Below are 24610 nucleotides of genomic sequence, written 5' to 3' on the forward strand. Positions count from 1 at the left end.
ACTTTTGTTCCTTACATTGCAAGGCAGATGCTCAACTGCTGGGCTACCAGGCAAGTCCCCATTATTGGCAGTTTTGAAAGGCTTATTTCAACTTCATAATTGATAATGCCATGTGCATTTTTAATATCGTTGGAACTCTGAGAAAATCTCTAGTGTGTTTCATATATGACTTAAAGGTTGTGAAATAATTCCCATGGAGTAGTTTCTGGTCCCATATATTTTAGATCTTATTTCTCTTCCATTGCCATAGAGCATATGCGTCTCTTCATACATCCCTAGCCTGCCACCTGAAAGAGTCAGTGTGTAACTGGAGGAGTCACCTCAGAAGCCATTGCTACATTAGGATAACTGGCAATGATTGAACAACACTTGGAAGTGCCTGCACATCATGTAAACATATCTCACTAAATGCAAACTAAATGTATCCCCAATTATTGAAACCTTGCAATCCTTAGCTATCAAAAACACTTGGCCACTCCCTCAGCCATATTTGGAAAAATCAGAGATTCTGGCTATGTCTACAGGGAACTATTAGACACATCAAAATTGTAAGTAGAAGCAATTTAATTATTCTCGGACTAACTGTTTGCTTGAAGTGTGAACCAAAAAGCATTATACTTACTTCTGCATGTCCGTTTTCACAAATTCAGATACGGTGGTCTATTAAAGGAAAAATAATAGTCTTTTCAGACAATTAAGTTATAACGTGTCAGATTTTTATTTGAGTCTGACTGCAAAGGAAAAGTCTTCTAAAAGACCAATGCAAAGATTTCTATCTTGGTAGAGACATTTTTAAGAAAATTGTTAGTAATCATTTTTAGACTCCAAAGGCAAAAAAAAAGGGTGTCAGACTCTAGACTTCTGATTAATAGGTCACTCTCAATCTCATTTCGGTCTATTAGAAATCTGCTCAAACATTTTGTCCATGATGCTAATTTCTTCCCAGAAGGATGTTGCAGATTATGTAGCTCAAAAAGTTCTGTATCAGACCATGTTTAGCAATAATTTTTCCTTTAATATAGAGAAAGGTCAGTGGTTGGGTTAGATCTGAATTTCAGCCAAGTGACTTCCTCAGGTAACTTAATCTCCAAGAGCTTCGATTTGCTCTACTGAAGGAGATAATAATCTTTATTTCACCTGGGTTGTTGTGGAAATGATAGGAGCTAATTAAAAATATGTCTAACACAAAGTCTGGAAATTTGAAAGTGCTCTATAATGGTAGTTTTCTTCTTCCTCTTTGAGACTATGATGCAACTCATTTTCTTTTTCTTCTTTGTGTGCTCTAATAATAGACATTGTGCTCTCAAAAATAATTTTGAATTGAATTGTTTATTCTAGCAGTGGTCCCCAATATTTTTGGCACCAATGACCAGTTTCATGGGCTTCCCTGATGGCTCAGTTGGTAAAGAATCTGCCTGCAATGCAGGAGACCCTGGTTTGATCCCTGGGTTGGGAAGATCCCCTGGAGAAGGGAACAGCTACCCACTCCAGTATTCGGGCCTGGAGAATTCCATGGACTGTATAGTCCAGGAGGTTGCAAAGAGTCAGACATGACTGACAGCTTTGACTTCACTGCACGTCACCAGTTTTATGGAAGGCAGGTTTTCACTGGACCAGGGGCAGAGGAATGAAGTCAGGATGATTCAAGCGCATTGCACTTATCATGCATTGATTTCTAATCTGACGCCACCACTGATCTGACAGGAGGTACTGGTCTGTGGCCCAAAGGTTGGGGACCTCTGCTCTAGAGGCAGCTTTACTGTCTTAAATACAAAAGAAGAAAAAAAATAATATAAACGGTTTGCTGGGTCACCAGAAAAAGATGGGCAGTATTATGACAGATATGACTGAATTTTTATAAAACAGTCAAAATATAAATAATTGAAAAAGCATGTTTCCTACAGAAAAATATATAATAGCTTTATTCAATGAAACCAAGAACTTTGTCTACCAAGTTCCCTATGTATAATAACTAACAGAATGTTGAAAAAAAGATTATTATAATCTATTCTGGGACTTCCCTGCTGGCTCAATGGAAAAGAACTTGCCTGCCAGTGCAGGAGATGTGGGTTCGATCCCAGGCTCAGGAGAGTCCCTGGAGAAGGAAATGGCACACTCCAGTATTCTTGCCTGGAGAATCCCATGGCTAGAGGAGTCTGGTGGGCTACAGTACACGGGGTCTTAAAGAGTTGAACATGACTTAACGACTAAGCATGAACAACAACATGATCTATTATATTCTTCAAATGAATGAGTAATAGATGTTAAATCACTTATAAATTATACCTTAATTTAAGGTTAATTTGTACACCTCTAAGAAGATGATTTTGCTATTCTTGTTTTTAAATTGTGAAAACAAAGGCTTATCATTTTTCATTCATTTGTCCAAGGTCACATAATTAGAAAAGAATATAGGTAGCTCTCAAAACCAGACCATCTGTACCCCAAGCCGTGCTCTTTCTCCAGCACCACATTGTCATTCCTAGATGGTCTTTTGGGGGTCACTGTTACTTGATCAAGAAGATAAATTGTATTTATTGTAAAAATATAGTAATTTTTTTGATAGTTGTTGGCATTCACCTATGATGCCAAGTACATTTCTAAGGATTCAATTCCAGGGGGATGTTTATAAGGTGAAAAGGCAAATATTTAACCATGCTTGGAACTAGGACTCCTTACTGGATAATCAGAATGGATATTGACTTTAGTTCTGGAGCACTTTCCTGGAGGCCAGAGCTGTTCCAGGGGTTAATGCTACTTGTACCTCATCCTGGTGAAGGTTTCCTGGAGAGGAAGGGCCAACCTGTGAAGGCCATGATGCCTTTAGAGGGTTCAGTTATGATTTTTTTTTTCTTTTTCCCTGTCATAAATGAACAACCAGGTTCATTTATGACAGAAAAAGAGAAAAGAAAAACAAAAACAAAGAATGGATGCTTTGGAATTGTGAAGACTCTGGAGAAGACTCTTGAGAGTCCCTTGAACAGCAAGATCAAACCAGTCAATCCTAAAGGAAATCAATCTTAAATATTCATTGGAAGGACTGATGCTGAAGCTGAAATTCCAATACTTTGGCCACCTGATGCAAAGAGCCAACTCTGTTGAAAAGACCCTGATGCTGGGAAACATTGAAGGCAAAAGGAGAAGGAGGCAGCAGAGGATGAGATGGTTAGACAGCATCACCAACTCAGTGAACATGAATCTGAGCAAACTCTGGAAGATAGTGAAGGACAGGGGAGCCTGACATGCTGCAGTCCATGGGGTTGCAAAGAAGTGAACATGACTTAGCAACTTAACAAAAACAAATGGTTGTATCTCTGACTGTCAGCAACATATCAGCCCTAAATACACTTCTTTAGTAAAATACTTTGGATGGGATTGCCAAAATTGAAGTAGTGACTGTTTATGGTTGTGGAATTGTAGGTGACTTCTATTCTCTACAGTTAAATTTACTCATTCAGCATACATTTACTGAAAGCCTTATAAATGGCAGACATTCCTAGATTTCAGAAGTAAGATAGGGGCTGTTTCTGTTACTTTCATTGGTGTTATATTTATAATCAGAAAATATTCCACAGAGTTAATTAAAGAAGTTATATCAAATATATGAATGGTAAGAAGAAGAAATGTCCTGAGAAAAATAAATCCAGAACTTTAAAAAGATTAAATTGTATTTATTAAAAATGCATGGCAAAAAAGTTAACAAGTTAGACACCTAATTTTTTAGCAATTCATTTAGTATCCATTTTAATGTGAACAGGTGCTACTGAGTGCCTATTTAATGTACAAATGCCAATACCACATTGAGTGACAGGAAGAGTTAACTTAGAGAGACACATTCCATCAAATTTAAGAGTCTGCTCTGGTCAAGACTGTGGTAAGGATTCTCATATTTTAATATAGCATGATGCTATTTATGTGTAGCTTTTTATTTCTCAATGAAGTTTCGCATGGGGAAGAACGTCTGATTTTAGAAATTGGTAAGGATTTTCAGTGCTTATATCAATTACTGGCCTTCTCATGATTTTAGAACATAGATATGTATTGTTTTATTTCTTACTTAGTATTTTTAGAGAGGCAGAAAGAGAGGAAAGTTGGAAGTAAAGTTAGAAAAAGATTCTGTGTCTTTGGACAAAGAGGAAATTTAACCAGAAAAGAAGGTCTTGACTAGCCAGTTCTACAACTAACCAGTAGTGACTGAGTCAAGTACAGTCCAGCCCAAATATTCAAAATCTACTATTTCACACATAGGCTATTTCCATTGATTAATCTACTAGATATTCATGCATAAAAAGCCCTACTAATTGCATTTCTGTAAGGCATTAGCAAGAAAATCAATAACTTATCCTAAGCAGGGAGATCTAAAATGTCCCATATTCGTGGCCCTTCTGTTAATTGTGGAACCTGTTTAGTGAGGTTTCTGTTTCTACCTCTTGTATAGTTATGTTGCAATGCTGTGTGGGGAAAGCACATTATGCTTGCAGATGTCGCTGAAAAAATATCTGAGGAATGGAGGACTCTTTTAGTTGTTCTTGGGTGTTGTCCCCATTGATGAGGCCAAGCATTTGCTCTGACACAATCTCATTTCAACTGGGTCTCCTTTTAAGATGGCTTCAAATCCTTATCTCTTCTGGTGAAAATAATACTTGGAATTATTTTGGGGGCTCAATATATTCAGACATACTTAACTTCATTTGTGTTTGGAACTGACTTCTTGCCCCTGATCCCCCTCTCATTAGCCACGCCCCGTCTTCAAAGTATAGTGAAGTAGTTTTTAAAACTTTTTCAACAATAGTTATTTTTCCAAATAAAATTTTAACATGACTGCTCAATATATATTTATATGAAGAAAAGGATTCTCTGTCAAGGGACTCTCTTTCTTCCAATGTCTTCAGTGAAATTCCATGGAGCATTCCATGAAAACCTCTGAAATAATGCAAAGAACACTTGTACAGGAATTAGAGTTGCAATCCCTGAATTGTTCAGTAATTAGATTCATTTATTAAACATTTTTAGTGTGCAAAGCATTAAAATGCTAAGGGGGAAAGGCCCTCAAGAGACTTAAACTTCAAGTGTGGGAAAAAACAGGTACAAGAAAAAGTTCTAGATGTTTTGGCAAGGTCAGTGATATATATTGATCACCGTGGAGTTTGTTTTTTGTAAATTTAAAATAACTTCAAACTACATGTAGAACTGTGCTTTTAAACGGTGGTGTTGGAGAAGACTCTTGAGAGTCCCTTGGACTGCAAGGAGATCCAACCAGTCTGTCCTAAAGAAGATCAGTCCTGGGTGTTCATTGGAGGGACTGATGTTGAAGCTGAAACTCCAATACTTCGGCCACCTGATGCGGAGAGCTGACTCATTTGAAAAGACCCTGATGCTGGGAAAGATTAAAGGCAGGAGGAGAAGGGGACGACAGAGGTTGAGATGGTTGGATGGCATCACTGACACAATGGACATGGGTTTGGGTGGGCTCTGAGATCGTGATGGACAGGGAGGCCTGTCGTACTGTGGTTCATGGAGTCACAAAGAGTCGGACACGACCGATCGGCTGAAGTGAACTGAACACATAGAACCTTACTACTGTTACATGCTTGACCCCGTGATTCTGTTACTCTGTGCCATTGAATTTGCATCACAAGAGAAAGCCGCTGGAAATGATCGTGAGACATGAAGGTACGAGGACTGGATGCAGCATGTGCATCTGTGAAATTTTTGTAATGCTGAGAAAATATGTGTGATAGTCAGCAGGATAGTGAAAAAATAAATGCATAGTTGCTAAGGAGCAGAATTACTGGGCAGATCATCTTCAGCTATTCTGAAATGTTCTTCCACCTCCATGATGCACAGGCAACCCAGCTTTTCCCTGATAACTAAGCTCCCTTTTCCACTGAAGGCCTCTTATCCTCCAGCTTCATCTCCAATCCAGTTTCACAAGATCAAGGTCATGCTAACAAAAGTCTCTGCTTATTTATTCCAATAAAAAGAATCACTCTCTATTGAGAGTGCATGTTGATAATTTAAATAGAAGAAGGTAAGGGAAGAAAAACTGCAGCTATATGAATTTGATACAAATGTAGTTAATTTTAATTATTTAATAATATGATGTGAATGCATCAATTCGAAGAAGAAAGGCAATGATGACAGAATGTGATGTCTCAGGTAAGAATTATAATAGTAATATTATTATTCTTATTTATAGCCACAGTCTTCCTGGAGTTTTGGAAAAGGAGAAGAAGTACACTGACCTATACTTGGGACCTTATTGAATGGGAAGAAGAGGAGGTAAGATGTTAAGACACCAGGAGATAAGAAACTGGAATAACATATGATGTAGGAGATCACTCACTGCCTTAATGTCTAAGCAAGAAGCAGCTAAACACAATTCAGTTTTCCCTTGATTTTTTTGTGTTTTACTAACAACATTATTTTATGAATATAATAGACACCAGTGATGAAATATATACTTTTTTCAGAGCACTTCTATAATGTTTCCTTAAATTCCATTCGTGGAAAATCATGCTAATTAAAATATAGCTTAGGGTTTATTTGGAAATTATCTTGCATCTAGTTTTTTACAAGTTGCTTCTTTGCCAAGACTCGACTTAGAAGTAGGCCAAATTCCAAGAATTTAGTCAATATAGGATGATTTTTCAAATTTATGCCTTAGATATTTAGTTAACTTTAGTTTTTCTCATAGGAAACCCTTCGTCCCCAGTTTGAAGCAAAGTATTACAAGATGGAGCGAGTGAATCCTATCAGTGGAAAACCTGAACCACATCAGCCTTCCTCAGACAAAGTCACTCGTCTTCTTGTTTCTATCTCAGGAATATTCTTCATGGTAAAGTAGAACCATCAATCTCAGAATATTGTGGGATTCCAGGTTTAGAAAGAAGTTCTAAAATACCAACTCATTTTGTGACACAGAGGGGGTAAGAAACTGTATCTTGTTCAGTATGTTGGTGGTACAAAATAAAAATCACAGCAGGTCATGCAGTAATTGCAGAAGGAGTTTGTATATATTTTTAAATAAAATACTGTCTGGGAGAAAAAAAGATCTAAGAAGAAATGGAAATTATGTAAGTTGTCCTAAAATTCGATCCTCTGTTTTAAAACCAAGCAATCATGTGACGTTGAGATTTGAACAACATATCACACTAAAACAACTGAGTCTTACACTGTTTATTTTGACTCTAAAGTAACTCAGTTCTTTAAAGGACATTTTAAATTTATGTACGCCTTCTTGGAAAAGTAAATTTCTTTAGCTTTGGGGGTCAATATTTTGGATCTATGTTGCTGCTTTTATTTTTTGAATAATGCAAAACGTGGCTGTCTCTTCCGGTCTCCCATTTTGTAGATTTCGCTGGTGATCACTGCTGTGTTTGCCGTTGTGGTGTATCGCCTGGTTGTCATGGAACAGTTTGCATCATTCAAGTGGAATTTCATCAAACAACACTGGCAGTTTGCAACTTCCGCTGCTGCAGTCTGTATCAATTTTGTAATCATTATGGCACTGAATGTTGTAAGTGTTTATAATTTTTCAGTAGGTGTCAAGTGGGTGAATAGAGGAAAGGTCTGTGTTTCCTTTATATTTGCATTGGATTTAAAAGAAGCCAAAATAAGGCCAAGTATCATTTCTGGCAAAGACAAGTTTGGCTTAACAGGAAGTATTTCATTTATGTGGTTTACATGATTTTTTTAAAAATTAAAATCCATGATAGTTGTATTGTCTTCCTTGCTCTTTGAATTTATAGTTGATTTGTTTTTATTTTTGGTGTGCTGGGTCTTTGTTGCTTTGCACAGGCTTTATCTAGTTGCAACAAGTGAAGGCTGCTCTTCTTGGTAGCGCCCTGGCTTCTCATTGCGGTGGCTTCTCTTGTGGAGCACAGGCTCTAGGCACATGGACTTCAGCAGCTTTGACACACAGGTGTGTGTGGAATCTTCCCAAACCAGGGATCGAACCAGTGTCCCCTGCATTGGCAGTGGATTTCCAGCCACTGCACCAGCAGGGAAGTCTTGGGTTTATAACTTGGTTTAGTGATAGCTTTCACTCATCAAGTTATCTAGTGTGTGCTGGAAATGGTGCTATGCTCTTTTTATTCATGATACTATGCTCTTTTCATTCAGATAAGGAATTGTTAAGATTAGAAAACCAGTCCAACAAATTCAAACTCTGAGAATTTATTAGAAAGATATGGGAAATTCTGTTTGAAAGTGTAGCCTTGTTACCTGCAAGACCTCATGTGAAAAGGAAAACAGCTTCTCTATTTGCATCTCTCTGAGACGAAGTATTTTTTCCTCCCTTCTTTTCTTCCTTCCTCTTCATCTTTCTGTCTTTCTCTCCCCGTTTCTCCTTTCTCTCTTGCTCTTCCTTTCTTCCATTCCTATCTTTTTTTTTTTAACAATGATTCTATTTGCATTTGTTTTCACATCAGCAAAAGACTATATTGCCTAACAATGGCCTCTGTTTCAGCATCTGGTGTGCTGGTGCATTGATAGGCTTTTCTTATCTTCGGTGACTCTAACTTCATGACCATGTTGCTCAGTTTCTGTAATTTATTTAAGTTAGATCATCCAGTATTTTAATGTGCTAATTTCTCAGAGAGTGCATGTAATTGGTTCAACATCATATATACCAATTAACTTGTGAACCAAATATCTGTGGCTGAGAGGACATTATGCTTAGGTCTGCCCCTTTAGCAAGGTCCGTAGTTGGGGTCCTATTTTCTCTGAAGACAGAAGGCATTGACTGGCTCATTTAGAACAATTTATTTCCTTTAATTCTTCCAACACCACCACAAGGTCAATATTCTCTCCATTCTATAAATAAGGAAACTACAGTTCAGAGAGCTTAAATAACTTGTCCCAGATTGTGCATTTAGTAAGTATGAGTGCTTTCATATTTATTTACATGATAATTCATGGAGAGAGCTGACCAATACACACATCATGATGCTGATAACATAAACAAGTAATATGCATCTGGCTCCAAACTTGATTGACACTGGTGTTATTTGGTTAGTCGAGAAGGGACTGGAATCATTTTCTATTTAACTTTAAAATAATCAGGGAAGTTCTTAAGTGAAAGTGAAGAGTCACTTCAAGAAACGGGTAAATTTCAATGCAAGGACAAAAGTTAATATTTTCTACTGGAGTTTGCTTTCTTCAGGTTCAGTTTATTTGTAGAAGGAGAATATTTTTTTTACTGTATCTCCAAGGAAGCCATACAGTATTTTAATTTATGCTTTTGACTCATGGATTGAAATAAACAATAAACATTGAGAGACTACAGAGCTAGGATTAAGAGGCCTGTGTGGTAATCTATGAAAGGTAGTATAGGTAGTATGTTACACAAAATCACCACAGTGAAAGAGGAGCCATTCACAGCATGGATTTTATACAACAGATTTTTATATCTTTCATTCTTATGTTAACTGTTCTAGCAGATAGTGATAGAAAAATTGTTTACCTAAGGAAAAGAAGGCTTTAGTGGTTAATGTATTTATTTCTAGGTAACGCTCGTGATAAGCTAGTATGATTTTAAATTGATTCATTTTCCTAATCTTGGTAGGTTGGTTGAGTATTAAAATTTAATATTATTTAAGTACATGACATACAGTTACGTAAGAAGGATATACAATTTCACTTGATTTCGATTGGAACACACCTGCATTTTGAAGAATGACAATAAAATGTTAATAGTGGTTATATTTCAAGAGTGGGATAATATTTGGTTTAATATTTTTTCTGTTCATTCAAATGTTTTTCTCTATATGTAGGTTTTGGTTTATAATAAGAAAAAATAGTCTTTACTTTTAATACATTATACCATGATATAAAATCTGGAACAAATCAGAATTGGAATATACTTTACTTTTACTTTGTATATGAGTCATTCATAAAACCACAGCCACTTGGGCAGCTTTAGGTAACAATTTCAGGTCATTTTAAAAATTTTGTCTTTTACCAAGTAAACAAAAGGCTTACTGATGGCTGCATAGCATCCCAGGACACTCACACGCAGGCGTGCACACACGCACACACTCTCTCTTTCTCTTTCTCTCTCTCTCTGTTCCTTCTGTTCTCATTGATGCTCTCCCCCTCTCTCCTGCCCCTCTGAACACTGTCCAGGTTTTCATCAGTCTGTATTGTCAGTTCCTCAACATACTGTCCAGATAAAAAGTAATGGACTTTAAACACAGGCAAAACAAAGATTTGCTCCTTGACCTGTGTGATCCTGACTACCCTGCATAACATCTTTGAACTTTAATTTCTTGATCTTACAAATGAGGGTAATAAGACAAATGCCTAGGGGGACTGAAAGATGGAATGAAATCTGCTTCTAGTGAATAAAAGTGTTCAATAAATGCTCATTTTCTTCCTATTTGTTCAATGCTTTGAATTTTTATTTCTCTTTATAAGTCTATTTATACTCTCATTTCCTTTCCTGCAAAATACCACATTTTCTTTATTTTTTTCCATTTTTCTCATCTTCAAATAATACAATTTGATTATTGCCTTTAGTTCAAGATACAGGAATGCTGATGATCTTTTCTTTGATCCTTCTAAATTCTTCAGGCCATATCTGCGTTTGTTAATAATTTTTTACTCTTTGTTCTTTAAATATTATCTGCTACCTATACCTGTGTATATACTCATAGTGCTGGTAGAGAGAAAATGAATCACATATAGGTTGTTGTATTATGTGTTTTCATCAAATATATGTCTAAATATAAGAAAATTGAAATGTTTACTTATTTCATACAGAAATCATACCATTACACTATGGTAATTTCAGTAGGCTTGTTCTTTTATATGTCTTAATTTTAGTTTCTCCCTTTTAAAATCCATTATTTATTAGCATTGACTATAAAATAACCACATTGTTCTTATAAAACTACTGACAGTATAAGGATATTTAAAATATTAGATGAAAGTCACTTTTCTCAATCCAAAATGCCAGTCTCCTCTCTTCCTACCATAAACTAATTGTACCCATTGGAGATAATCAATGTTAATTGTTTCATGTCTGTTAATCTCCATTCCCCCCATCAATTATTATTGCCTTCGAAAACGTACCCTGTGTTCCTGTGTTTATTTGGCAATTTGTTCCCGAGACCTACCGATCTTCAAATACATCTTAAGTACTGAAATGGGCTCATATTTTTGAAGATGAACAATATTCCACAGACAAAGACAATGAAGAAGCCAAATGTGATTAATTAATTTTTGCTTGAGAAGGCAAGCATGACATCTCTGGTTACAGAGCGTCCAGATCCAGTGTTCAATCCTCAGTCCCTACCCAGAAAATTACTGATCTTTTCAGTTAAACTGAAGGACTTGTTACAATCAGAACTGTATTTGAATTAATTAGGAACTTTTATCTTCAAACATTTTCCCTACAAGTTCAGATCAGTTCAGTCGCTCAGTCGTGTCTGACTCTTTGTGACCCCATGAACCGCAGCACGCCAGGCGTCCCTGTCCATCACCAACTCCCGGAGTCCACCCAAACACACGTCCATCGAGTCAATGATGCCATCCAACCATCTCATCCTCTGTCATCCCCTTCTCCTCCTGCCCTCAATGTTTCCCAGCATCAGGTCTTTTCAATGAGTTAGCTCTTTGCATGAGGTGGCCAAAGTATCGGAGTTTCAGCTTCAACATCAGTCCCTCCAATGAACACCCACGACTGACCTCCATTAGGATGGACTGGTTGGATATCCTTGCAGTCCAAGGGACTCTCAAGAGTCTTCTCCAACATCACAGTTCAAAAGCATCAATTCTTCAGTGCTCAGCTTTCTTTATAGTTTTAACTCTCACATCCATACATGCCCACTGGAAAAACCATAGCCTTGACTAGATGGACCTTTGTTGACAAAGTAATGTCTCTGCTTTTTAATATGCTGTCTAGGTTGGTCATAACTTTCCTTCCAGGGAGTAAGCGTCTTTTAATTTCATGGCTGCATTCACCATCTCCAGTGATTTTGGAGCTCAGAAAAATAAAGTCAGCCACTGTTTCCACTGTTTCCCCATCTATTTGCCATGAAATGATAGGACTGGATGCCATGATCTTTGTTTTCTGAATGTTGAGCTTTAAGCCAACTTTTTCACTCTCCTCTTTCACTTTCATCAGGAGGCTCTTTAGTTCTTCACTTTCTGCCATAAGGGTGGTGTTATCTGCCTATCTGAGGTTATTGATATTTCTCCTGGCAATCTTGATTCCAGCTTGTGCTTCCCCCAGCCCAGCGTTTCTCATGATGTACTCTGCATATAAGTTAAATAAGCAGGGTGACAATGTACAGCCTTGATGTACTCCTTTTCCTATTTGGAACCAGTCTGTTGTTCCATGTCCAGTTCTAACTGTTGCTTTCTGACCTGCATACAGGTTTCTCTAGAGGCAGGTCAGGTGGTCTGGTATTCCCATCTCTTTCAGAATTTTCCAGTTTATTGTGATCCACACAGTCAAAGGCTTTGGCATAGTCAATCAAGCAGAAATAGATGATTTTCTGGAACTCTCTTGCTTTTTCAATGATTCAGCCGATTTTGGCAATTTGATCTCTGGCTCCTCTGCTTTTTCTAAAACCAGCTCAAACATCTGGAAGTTCACGGTTCACATATTGCTGAAGCTTGGCTTGGAGAATTTTAAGCATTTACTAGCGTGTGAGATGAGTGCAATTGTGCAGTAGTTTGAGCATTCTTTGGCATTCTTCCTGTTATCAGTAATATTGCAAAAAACTGAAATTTGATGACAGTTTCCAGTGATGTACCACACTCTAGTTTTGTATTATTCCAGGTGATTCTCAATCCCCAGTCCTTTGATCTCTGATTCTACACCCGCTCCAGTTTCTCTCCTCAGTGACCACTCCTTTCTGAGAATCACAATTAACCCTCCACCATACACTCCTCTCATAGGTTCAGACACAGCTTCTTCTCACTAAGTTTATATTTTTGATGAGGTTTAATGTATTCTCTCTTCCAAAGTACTTGCATTTTACATATAAAAAAAGATCTCTAGAGACAGGTGAAGATAGTACTCTTTTTATTATGAAAACCATCCTTTGAGATCCTTAAAATCCCACTCTGTGTGTGTGTGTGTGTGTGTGTGTGTGCATGCGTGGGCTCAGTTGTATCCAGTGGACTGTAGCCCACCAGGCTCCCACTAGCTCTACTTCTTTAAATACAAAAGTCCACGTAAATGCCTAGAGCTAAGAAACAAGCATCCATAGTTCGCAGGTGAAAAACAGCTGACTTTTCTTTTTTAAAAGTTTATTTCTACTTGTTGAACATTTGGCATAAAGATAGGGATTCTTGGAAGTGAAATAGGCCATACAACTTGTCCTTTGCCCTTGCAACTAACTCAGGAGAAAATTTTAAAATGGATTTAGCATCAGGCAAGAACTATGTGACAGAGGATGAGATAATTGGATGGCATTACTGACTCGATGGACATGAGTCTGAGCAAGCTCCAGGAGGTGGTGATGGACAGGGACGCCTGGCATGCTGCAGTCCATGGGGTCGCAGAGTCAGAAACAACTGAGCGACTGAACTGAAGAACTATGCAGTCTACTCAACAAAAGTGAAGGGAATGTTACATTTCTCAGATTCAATCCATATAAAAAATTCCTTCTGAATTTATGCATTTCCTTCCTTCTCAGGATGTTCAGGCATTCCACAGATTATCAAACAGTCCTATCAAACACCTGAACACACAGGATTAATTTAAAAGCTTAATCAAGTAAGGATAGATGAATATCAATTGATATCAACATATCAAACCCTTTAAAAAAAATACCACCAAAAGGATTCACCTGGAATACTAAATGCTACCTTTTGCTATTTTCAGACCCACACTAAATATATAGCTCATGGAAATGTACTTTTTGTTCCTTAATAACTTGACTTTGTGAAACTATATTCCCCAAATGAGGGATTTGGACTCGGTCAAAATACTCTATTAAATCTAATATGTTTTTTGGCTATAAGTCATATACCTGAAATTACAAAATAAGTGCATGGAAAATAGTTTAAATCAGCCAAAATTGGAGCTTTTCATATTTGATATACACAGACTGAAGCCTTAAGTCATTATTCACGCACTACTTTTGTCTCCATCATATCAGTGACTAACGAGAATTGTGCTTCCATAACATCTCTCCTATTCATTCCCTGCTCCTCAGGCTCACTTCTGCTTCCTTAGTTCAGCCAGCTACTTATCATTTTTAACTTGGACTGTTGCCACAGCCTTCTAACTGATTAGTCTTCCTGTCTGTATTTTCACCTCTTCCCATCTCCCTTTCACTCCACTGCTAAGATCGCCTTTCTAAATTGCAAATTTGATCATTGTAATTTTGTACTCGAATCTGTCTAACAGGTTCCCACTGCCTCCGATATCAATGGCAAGGAGGGTTTCCATTATTAAAGTCGGTTTTCCCTTCTCTCCTCATTTGGTGGTGTGTCCTGTCCCCTCGCTGTCTATCACACTCTGCACTGCAGCCTACTGACTCACTTGTGCTTGCTGCCTGGCATTCTGCTATTTCACACCCATTTCCTGGTTCACAGTGCTTCCTCTATTGGCCTTTATTTCCTTTTATCTCCTTGGAGAATATCTCTTCATCTTTGAAAATTCCAGTTAAGGATCACTTCCTTCTTAAAATATTTCTCAGTTCCATATGTGAAATAATCTCTTCTTTGTGTCTCTTCTCATAGGTACTTGGGCAGGTCTATTCTCCATTTTTATCAGATTCTCCTGGTAGAATTAAACAATCCCTTTTGTAACTATTCTTCTGTTACAGTGCTTGGGACATGCCTTTTCTCCCAATATCAGGGTATCAACTCCTCAAGAACTGGGTCTGTAGCTTCCTTGTGTTTGTACTCCAGGTCTTGCCGAATGACTAAAAGACATTTAGAATATATTTTTGAAGACATTTGAAATATTTTATTTTTCAAATATCCTAGCATTTTGAATATCACATGTGCTCAAAATTATTTTTGTTATTAGAATTATATTTTCAGTGTCTTTCAGGTTTTCTGCCCTTGTTATTTTCATTCAAATTAATAATCAAAGTATACAGATTCTCTAAGCTTTTAAAATAGGTGGGTCAAGCCATTCCTAAAGTAATGTTCAATTAGGGAGTGAGATATGGGTCAAGAAAATAAAAATTTGATGACAGCCCATTTCACAGATCAGAAAAGTAACTTAAAGTATTGTTTCCTGTTTTTTATTCATCAAATCACCTGAAACACTTTTGAAAAACTACAGATCCCTGAGTCTCATTCGGAATCTTCTTTATAGGACTATGAAGTCTGTATTTAAAACAAAACATAACCCATAATTACAAAATCAGTGATTTAACGGATATAAGGTAATTTTGATACACAGCCAAGATCAGAAATCACATATTCCAAATACAGATTACAAATAATTTAACAGTAGCTAAAATTTCAAGTTATTATTTTTAACATCTTTTACCAGGAGGACAGCTAAAATACTTCAAAGCCAGAATTTAAAACCAGGACTTTCTTTTTATAAATCCCATCATCCACTTTCTTCTTTATTTTACTGACCCTGAAAATATGCTATTGAAGATACCATAAATAGCATGCTTAGCCATCATTAGGAAATATTTCAAAAAAGTTTTTAATAAAAATTTAAAATGCAGTTATTTTAAAAATGTATGTTCTTGTTGCTTGACAACAAGATTCTTAATTCTTAATTTATCTTAATTCTTAATTAATTAATTCTTAATTAATTTAAGAATAGTTTGCAATAGCGGGACAGCTGTCTGGTCTCATGATTAATGCATAATTTTGAAGAAAAAAATAGAAACATCACAGCAGAAGTACTCTTACCATTTGAAATAGCTGGAATTAGGCCAATTAAACTATTTCAGCATTGCCAATAAAAGGATAAATTCCTTTTGATATTCCTCCTCTCATTTTAGAATCCATGTGCCATGCATAGAGCATGCTTTAACCAAAAAAAAAAAAAAAAAAAAGAAAACCTTTGAATATACTGGGCTGTTGTAAGTACTCCATGCTCGTTCTGGACTCATCCACATTATTTATTTATATTTTGCCACTTTATATTTTTGACTGAAGGATATTTGCTTTACAGAATTTTGTGGTTTTCTGTCATACATCAAGAATCAGCCATGGCTACACCCATGTCCACTCCGTCCTGAACCTCCCTTCCATCTCCCCCCATGTCTGTAGGTCTGTTCTCTGTCTGTTTCTCCATTGCTGCCCTGAAAATAAATTCATCAGTAGCATCTTTCTAGATTCCATATATATGCGTCAGTATATGATATTTATATTTCTCTTCCTGACTTCACTCTTATCTAGTAGGCTCTAGGTTCATCCATCTCATTAGAACTGACTAACATCCATTCCTTTTTATGACTGAGTAATATTGAGAGTTGGATTGTGAAGAAGGCTGAGCGCCGAAGAATTGATGCTTTTGAACTGTGGTGTTGGAGAAGACTCTTGAGAGTCCCTTGGACTGCAAGGAGATCCAACCAGTCCATTCTGAAGGAGATCAGCCCTGGGTGTTCTTTGGAAGGAATGATGCTAAAGCTGAAGCTCCAGTACTTTGGCCACCTCATGCGAAGAGTTGACTCATTGGAAAAGATTCTGATGCTGGGAGGGATTGGGGGCAGGAGGAGAAGGGGACGACCGAGGGTGAGATGGCTGGATGGCATCATGGACTCAATGGGCGTGAGTCTGAGTGAACTCCGGGAGATGGTGATGGACAGGGAGGCCTGGCGTGCTGCGGTTCATGGGATCGCAAAGAGTCGGACAGGACTGAGCGACTGAACTGAACTGAATATTCCATTGTATATATATACCACTGCTTATTTATCCATTCATCTGTCAGTGGACATCTAGTTTGCTTCCATGTTCTAGCTATTGTAAATAAGGCTGCATTGAACATTGAGATACATGTATCTTTTTCAATTTTGCTTTCCTCAGGGTATGTGCCCAGGAGTTGGATTGCTGGGTCATATGGTGGTTTTATTCCTAGTTTTTTAAGGACTCTCCATACTGTCTTCCATAGTGGCTGTATCAATTTACTTTCCCACCAGCAGTGCAAGAGGGTTCTCTTTTCTCCACACCCTCTTCATCATTTATTGTTTGTAGACTTTTTGATGAGGGCCATTCTGACTGGTGTGAGGTGGTATCTTATTGTAGTTTTGATTTGCAGTTCTCTGATAATGAGAGATGTTGAGCATCTTTTCATGAGTTTGTTAGCCATCTGTATGTCTTCTTTGGAGAAATGTCTGCGTAGGTCTTTTTCCCACTTTTTGATTGGGTTATCTGTTTTTCTGATATTGGGTTGTATGAGCTGCTTAATTATTTATCAACTGTTTCCTTTGCTATTATTTTCTCCCATTCTGAGGGTTATCTTTTCACCTTGTTTGTAGTTTCCTTTGCTGTGCAAAAGCTTTAAGTTTAATTAGGTCCCACTTATTTATTTTTGTTCTTATTTCTATTACTCTAGGAGGTGGGTCATAGAAGATCTTGCTTTGATTTATATCATTGAGCATTCTGCCTGTGTTTTCTTCTAAGAGTTTTATAGTTTCTGATCTTAAAAGTAGGTTTTTAATTCATTTTGACTTTATCCTTGTGTATGGCATTAGTAAGTGTTCTAATTTCATTCTTTTGCACATAGCTGTCCATTTTCCCCAGCACCGCTTATTGAAGAGGCTTATCTTTGTCCCATTGTATATTTTTGCCTCCTTTGTCAAAAATAAGTTACCCATAGGGTGTGGGTTTTATCTCTGGGCTCTCTATCTTGTTCCATTGGTCTATATTTCTGTTTCTGTGCCAGTACCATATTGTCTTGATGACTGTAGCTTTGTAGTATTGGACTCTTCCACATATTAATCCCCTTCTGTCTCTAGAGTCCAGAGCATGCATTCCTATGTTTCTTCCATGGGCCTGATCTCCAAAGACCTCAAAATGTACCCAAGTTTCCTTAACTGATATTTACAATGCAAAAAGGTTATTATGAAATAGGGTGGATCAAAGTGTTGGACCACACGTCTTGACCTCAGAAGGAAGCAATGACAAATGACTCTTAAGAAGATTGGCTTTTTAAAATGTATTTGTTTAGTTTGTTCCTGTGTATGTCAACAATTTCTAGAAATTCAAAAAGGAGAATTCCTAGAAAAGTGAAGACTCTTTTTGATTCTGCATTTGTCCATTTGGAGCTCCTTTTTACAATGAAAATTAGATTGTGAGCATCTGACTTGGAGATGAAGAGCATGAAAGCAAATGTAGAACTCCTGAATTTTGCCCCTTCATAGCAAATGCCTTTGCCACTTTTTTCCCAATTGATTTCTCATGACACCCCAAAGCAAAGCATTATTTGGGGGGATGATGACTTTTTCAGCTCAGAATGCATTCTGAAGTCCTCACCACAGCCTATGAGACACCAAAAAAGTATTTCCCTCCGAGATCTCTCTGATTCATCTGTTACTTCCTTTGTACCTCCACCCCATCACTCTAATTCCTCCACCTTCAGGAGACACGCCAAGTGCATGGCAGGCTCAGGCATTTGCACTCACTGTTTCCATGTCTCCCAGATATTTAGCCCCATCTCTGTTTGGCTCCCTTACTCCAAGTAGCTCTCTGCTCAGACATCTCCCTCTCTTAGAGGTTTCCCTGACCAGCCTCTACATAGCACTCTTCTGCTCTCTACCCATCAGCCTGCTTCATCTCTCCTCTTAGTACTTGGCATCTCCTGGCCAAGTACATATTTCTTTGTCATATGTCTCTGAGAACCAAAATTTAAATTCCATAATGGTAGAGACTATATTTGATTCACTGTTATTTGGTTCCCTGGATAGTACCTGACTCATTAGAAATTTCTAATAAATATTTTTAACCCAATGTACATGACTAAGCAGAGAAGGCAATGGCCCCCCACTCCAGTGCTCTTGCCTGGAAAATCCTATGGGCGGAGGAGCCTGGTAGGCTGCAGTCCATGAGGTCGCGAAGAGTTGGACATGACTGAGTGACTTCACTTTCACTTTTCACTTGCATGCATTGGAGAAGGAAGTGGTAACCCACTCCAGTGTTCTTGCCTGGAGAATCCCAGGGATGGGGGAGCCTGGTGGGCTGCCGTCTCTGGGGTTGCACAGTCGGCCATGACTGCAGCAGCAGCACATAACTAAGAGAATATTGGCTTACTGAAATGGACTCGTGAATGATTTTTAAAAGCTTGGGTTCACTATATGGTATTTCATATATTTTAAAAATGTATTTTATTTATATATGTATTTTAAAGACACACATATATTGCATATCTATATATATGTATAATGATGCAGATTCATATAATGTATACATACACTCTTTCATGAATTCTTCCTGTCCAACTCTTTGTGACCCCATGGATTGTAGCCCGCTAGGCTCCTTGTCCATGGGATTTCCCTGGCAAGAATACTGGAGTGGGTTGCTATTTCCTACTCCAGGGGATCTTCCTGACCTAGAGTTTGAACCCTGGAGGTGTCTTTTGCTTCTCCTGTATTAGCAGGTGGATTCTTTACCACCACAACACCTGGGAAGCCCCCATACATTCACTACCTGTATATAATGTAGTAAGCAGAACAATTGACCCTGAATCTCTTTAGTTTCTCCTCCCTCAATTATATCTCCATTCCACCACACACACACACACACACACACACACACACACACACAATTTCCCTTGTCAAGGTTGCTGTCATATACCATCTAGTTGGTTATATTTAAATTATGGTTTCTTTGTACACTTTGTGGGTGAGTTAATGAGTCACACTGCAAGGACTGTATTGTAGTTTATCATCATGATGGTGCCAATAGGCTGTAGCATTTGGGCCTTGGATGGTATAGGCTCTCCACTGCTCTAAATACCCTTCCAAAAATGGTATTTCCAGGGGTGGCACAGCATCTTTTCTGACTGGTAAAATTCCTTCATAGGTTATTAGATTATTATAGTCCCTTGGGGCATCAGCTGTAAATATTGCCATCCTGGCCTATGGGCTAAGTGCTAAGACAAAATATGAAATTGTTTATGAGACAAGGTATAGCGTAGATGATACAAGAGAGCCTTTATACCAAATACTGACTTTGCTTCTTGCTTAGAAGTATTATCTCAGGCTAGGTACTTAACATTCTAAACTTCAGTTTCCTGTTCCATACAATCATAACATCTATTTGATAATATTTTTGTAAGGACAAACATAAATAGTATACATTTGGTTGGACTAAAAGTTCATTCCAGTTTCCGTAATATCTTACAGAAAAACCTGAATGAACTTTCTGTGCAGCCCATTGGAAAACACTGTTTGGCACCAGCCAGATACTCTAAATGGCAGTTACTTAAGTAAAATTTTCTCAGCCCCTATGAGGGCACTTAATTCAGTGCTTGAAGCACAGTAGCTACTCATGGACTATTTGCTGATTGATAAGGCTGTCTTATCATACTCTTTGGAGACCCTTCTCTAATCATCTTAGTTGATAAATGGGGCATGGAAAGGAATAAAGTCAGGAAAACTTTTGTGCTCACAAATTCAAACTTATCTAATTCTAAAATTTGAAAATGATAATTTGTGTGTATAGTTTTTTTTAAAAAACTGCACCAGGAGTAGAATGAAACTTTTGTACTCAATATAATCTTTCTGTTTGAAGACACTGCTTCAGATCTTAGGAAGAGATGGACTGAATCATGGTTAAGATGAATAATCACATTAGTTCTATTGAACGAGCAGTCAGGGAAGGTGAACAAGTTTTAATGTGTCCATATACCTTTTTGATTTTGCATGCTGATAGGCAGGGTTATTTGAATTTATAGTCTAAAGAATGATGTTTAATTTTGGAGTTATATAATTATATTTACATGCACACATATATCACCCTTCTATCTGTAGTAAATATATGCTTCCAGCTGTATTTACTTGTAATATTGTAAAATATGTTTTGTTTCCTTGAGTCTGTATGAGCTGTGGACAGAGTAAGGTGAGATAAGGAGAAGGTGACAAAATATAAAAAAATGTTATTAAAATGTTCATGTAACTACAGATTCAACAGAGTTGACTAGTGAATCTTGTTTTAAATAACCATCAAACCAACTTTGTTTTGGGAAACAAAGTGAATCTTGTTTTAAATAACCACCAAACAACTTTGTTGTTTGGGAATGCAACTTTGTTCACTGTCTTTGTCATAGTTAGGAAAATTGTTTATCAGTAGTAAAGAAGACATAGTTCCACTAAACCTTCCAGTGTAGGAAAAAAGAAAATATAATTTGGTTATCAAATCCTAGGTCAGACATGAACTAGCTGCAAGTCTTTGGGGTATATACAGGTCTCTTCTGTTTGATTTATAAAGCGAAAATAAAGACAGCTAGCAGAAAGGTTATTGCAGAAATCATGTCTGTATATAGCCCCATTTACAACAGGTTTTTATTACATTTTGTGTGTTCATGTATATAAAGCACCACATAGTAAGATTTAAAACATGCTTCTTCTTAACTGAAAGAAGTTATAGCTTTAGATGTTTCATTGAATAGTCTAAATAACAGTATTTTAAAAAAGAAAATAACATTAACTGCTTTCTCTTATTACAGGCTTATGAAAAAATTGCTTACCTTCTCACTAATTTAGGTAAGTCCACTTTTCTTACTTCACTCCTTAATAAGAAAATAACATGGGCATCAGTCTACGGTTTCTTTACATACTTTAGCATTTTTTATATCAACTTTAGTTAGATAATTGTCAGTAAAATGAAAGAAGGGACTAGGAAGTTGGAATTCATCATATAACTATAGAGAAGCAATGTATACAGTTACAAAATCTTAGTAGAAATTAACAAACCTAGTTCTGCCTACTTGGGATTGCTTTCCCCCCTACCTTTTCAGTTCTTTGGGATTTTCCCTGCAACATTTATTTTATCACAGTGTCATATTACATGTACACAACTTAAAAGGCAAAAGAGTATTAAGAGATTTATAATAAATACCAGCTCTTTGCCACATTGCTCATTCTTGTTTTCCATATCCCTGAGGTAGTGCTTTCTAGGAGTTTAATCATTGTTTTCTGTTCTTTTCTACCCTATTTCTAAATTGCATGCTACTACTGCCATTCTTGAGTTTTCCAGCTTTGGGAAGTGATTGCCTTCCCATAATAAAAGACAGGAGCTTTGTACTTTATTCCCACAGTGTCCTGCTCCCTCGCACTTCCCCATCCATCTCTAGGTAAAAGCAGACTGCTAATTCTCCTCCTTCCAAAGCAGCGTTAGCCTAATGAATAATTGGTGTTCACATCATGTATCTACAGAACTATTCTCATATCTAAGGCATGACGTGTACTGTGGTTGCTTTCTTTCTTATAAGACCTTTATATTTTCGTGAAGCTAATAATAACATTTTTTTGCTTGTCTACACATACTTGCCTTGATTTATCCCGAACTTCCTGCCGTAACTCTAAATTCTCTCTAAATATGTTAAAAACATTAAGTACCCCCTTTCTTCCGAGAGGTATCCTCCCTGTCTACTCCAGTCTCAATAGGTTACCCTCTGGGCTTGTGTTCATCTGCATACACTGCTTTGACCAGCACTGTGGTAATTCCTTCACTTTTAATTTTTTCAGTTGGACAATACTTTTTGGATCCTTTGTTTCTTCTGTTTTAATTTCTTATTTTGCTCCCTGGAAAGTAAACATCTCAAAACCTTGCATGTCAGAAAATACCTTTATTTCTATCCTCAAACTTAAGTTTTGGTCCCCCAATTTGGGTACAAAATTTTTATTGCAGAGTTGTTTGAGCAGCGATCTTTTATTATTTGAGAACTCAACAGAGCCAAGGCACTGAGCTCAGCTAGACTCTCCTCCTTTACTATTTTGTTTTACATCACAATTCTGTGACAGTAGTATCGCAAGTTTATCGATAAGAAAATCAAGGTAATTAAGTTGCATGCATGCAAAGTTGCTTCAGTCATGTCTCACGCTGCAACCCTATGGACTGTAGCCGACCAGGCTCCTCTGTCCATGGGATTCTCCAGACAAGAATTCTGGAGTAGGTTGCCATGCCCTCCCCTAGGATCTTGGTTAAATCCCTCGTTGATCTTCCCAACCCAGGGATCAAACTTGCGTCTCCTGTGTCTCCTGCCTTGCAGGTGCATTCTTTACCACTGAGCCTCCAGGGAAGCCCAATTAAGTTAGTGGGTAAAATTTAAACTCAGATGTGACAGACTCCACTGACTGTGGTGGAGTAACTGTATCACTCCATTAGGATGTGTTGCTTGCCTTACAATGTATTTACAAATGCAAGTAACATGAGAAGAGACAATGTATAAGGGGAAGAACTAGCCCCTAGTTCATAGTCTGGCTGATATGGTCACGTGGAAATTACATGACTGTGAGCAAGTTTTTTCTTCTTTCCATTCTTTCATCTCCTCTTCTTCTCTCTGCTCCATCTCCTTTTCTTTCTTTTTCTGAGTCTCAGTTTCTTCATTGGTAAAATGAGAATGGGAATAGTTCCTGTTTCACTGTCATTGTAGGTTAGCTGCCTGACATATGACAAGTGCCCCATAAATGGGAATGATCTTTTACATTTTTCTTTAAACACTCTGAGCTATAGTTTCTTCAGTTGAGTAATAAAACACTTGAACTAGATATCCCAAGGCTTTCTTCTAGCTCTGATTCCTTATATTTATTTGCTTGTAAAGTATTTTATGCCCAAGATGAAAGCAAACCTAAGCAAGTAATTTGGGGGAACCATAATATTAATTATAGAAGCAGAATATGCTAATAGCCAAGAATGTCAGTTTTCACTTGATATTTGATTTTTCCATCTATAACTCATACCATAATGCCTGTAGACTCATAGCTGTCAATTAATAATGAGCTTTATAAATTTAAATTAATAAAATATTGATATTTTGTTTAAAGAAATGTAATGTCATTGCATGTATATATAAAAATAATATGTATGCAATATATATGATATTAAATTCTATATAAATTTAGGCTTGCAAATTTGTGCTTCAAATTAGAAATTAGGTTTAACTTTCTAATTATATAAAATACTTTTAAGACTTTGTTTCTTGATTTCTTTTTTGCCCAAATATTTTATTTTAAAATATCATAAATACACAAAAATCAAAGCTTCAATTCTGTCACATTGAGGTTTTTTAAAGAGAATATATAATATTTGATCCAAAGTGATACTTTTTTCAGCCTAGCTTTTCAGCTGTTAAGAATTAGATCAGAATGGTTGTCAGTTGTTTCAAATAATGAAGTATCTATAATAATGAACAATGATTTATCTGTAGTATTGATTATCTATAAAGATAAACTGGGATTCCAAGAAGCAAATTAGGTCAACTGGTGAAAAGAACTTTTATTTTGTCAGAGCTCAATTCAGGAATAAAAGTATCTATGTCAAGGGAACAGCAACAATAAAATCAGATGTCATCATACTTATATTAGGCAAACTAGAATTTAATATATATTTGAGAGGGAAAGAGAGAGACTTTATACTGATAAACAACCTACCGGGTCAGTATAATAGTCAATTTCTATACACTTTTCCACCAACCTTCAAAGCATAGAAAGCAAAATATAATAGAAATACA

At 37.0% G+C, this 24610-nt stretch overlaps 1 protein-coding gene across 1 annotated transcript in view; it reads left to right on the forward strand.

The window, feature by feature from the left end:
- The window catches only part of ANO3 (anoctamin 3), a 231181-nt gene that overhangs the window by 163898 nt on the left and 42673 nt on the right, over window positions 1-24610 (forward strand). Inside the window, exons 14-17 of the mRNA XM_040258914.1 lie at window positions 6200-6282; window positions 6698-6838; window positions 7355-7519; window positions 21605-21641. Coding sequence (XP_040114848.1) covers window positions 6200-6282; window positions 6698-6838; window positions 7355-7519; window positions 21605-21641 — 426 coding nt within the window. The remainder of the gene's footprint in view (window positions 1-6199; window positions 6283-6697; window positions 6839-7354; window positions 7520-21604; window positions 21642-24610) is intronic.

This window comes from Oryx dammah, unplaced genomic scaffold (assembly GCF_014754425.2).
Source record: "Oryx dammah isolate SB20612 unplaced genomic scaffold, SCBI_Odam_1.1 HiC_scaffold_17, whole genome shotgun sequence".
NCBI lineage: Eukaryota > Metazoa > Chordata > Mammalia > Artiodactyla > Bovidae > Oryx > Oryx dammah.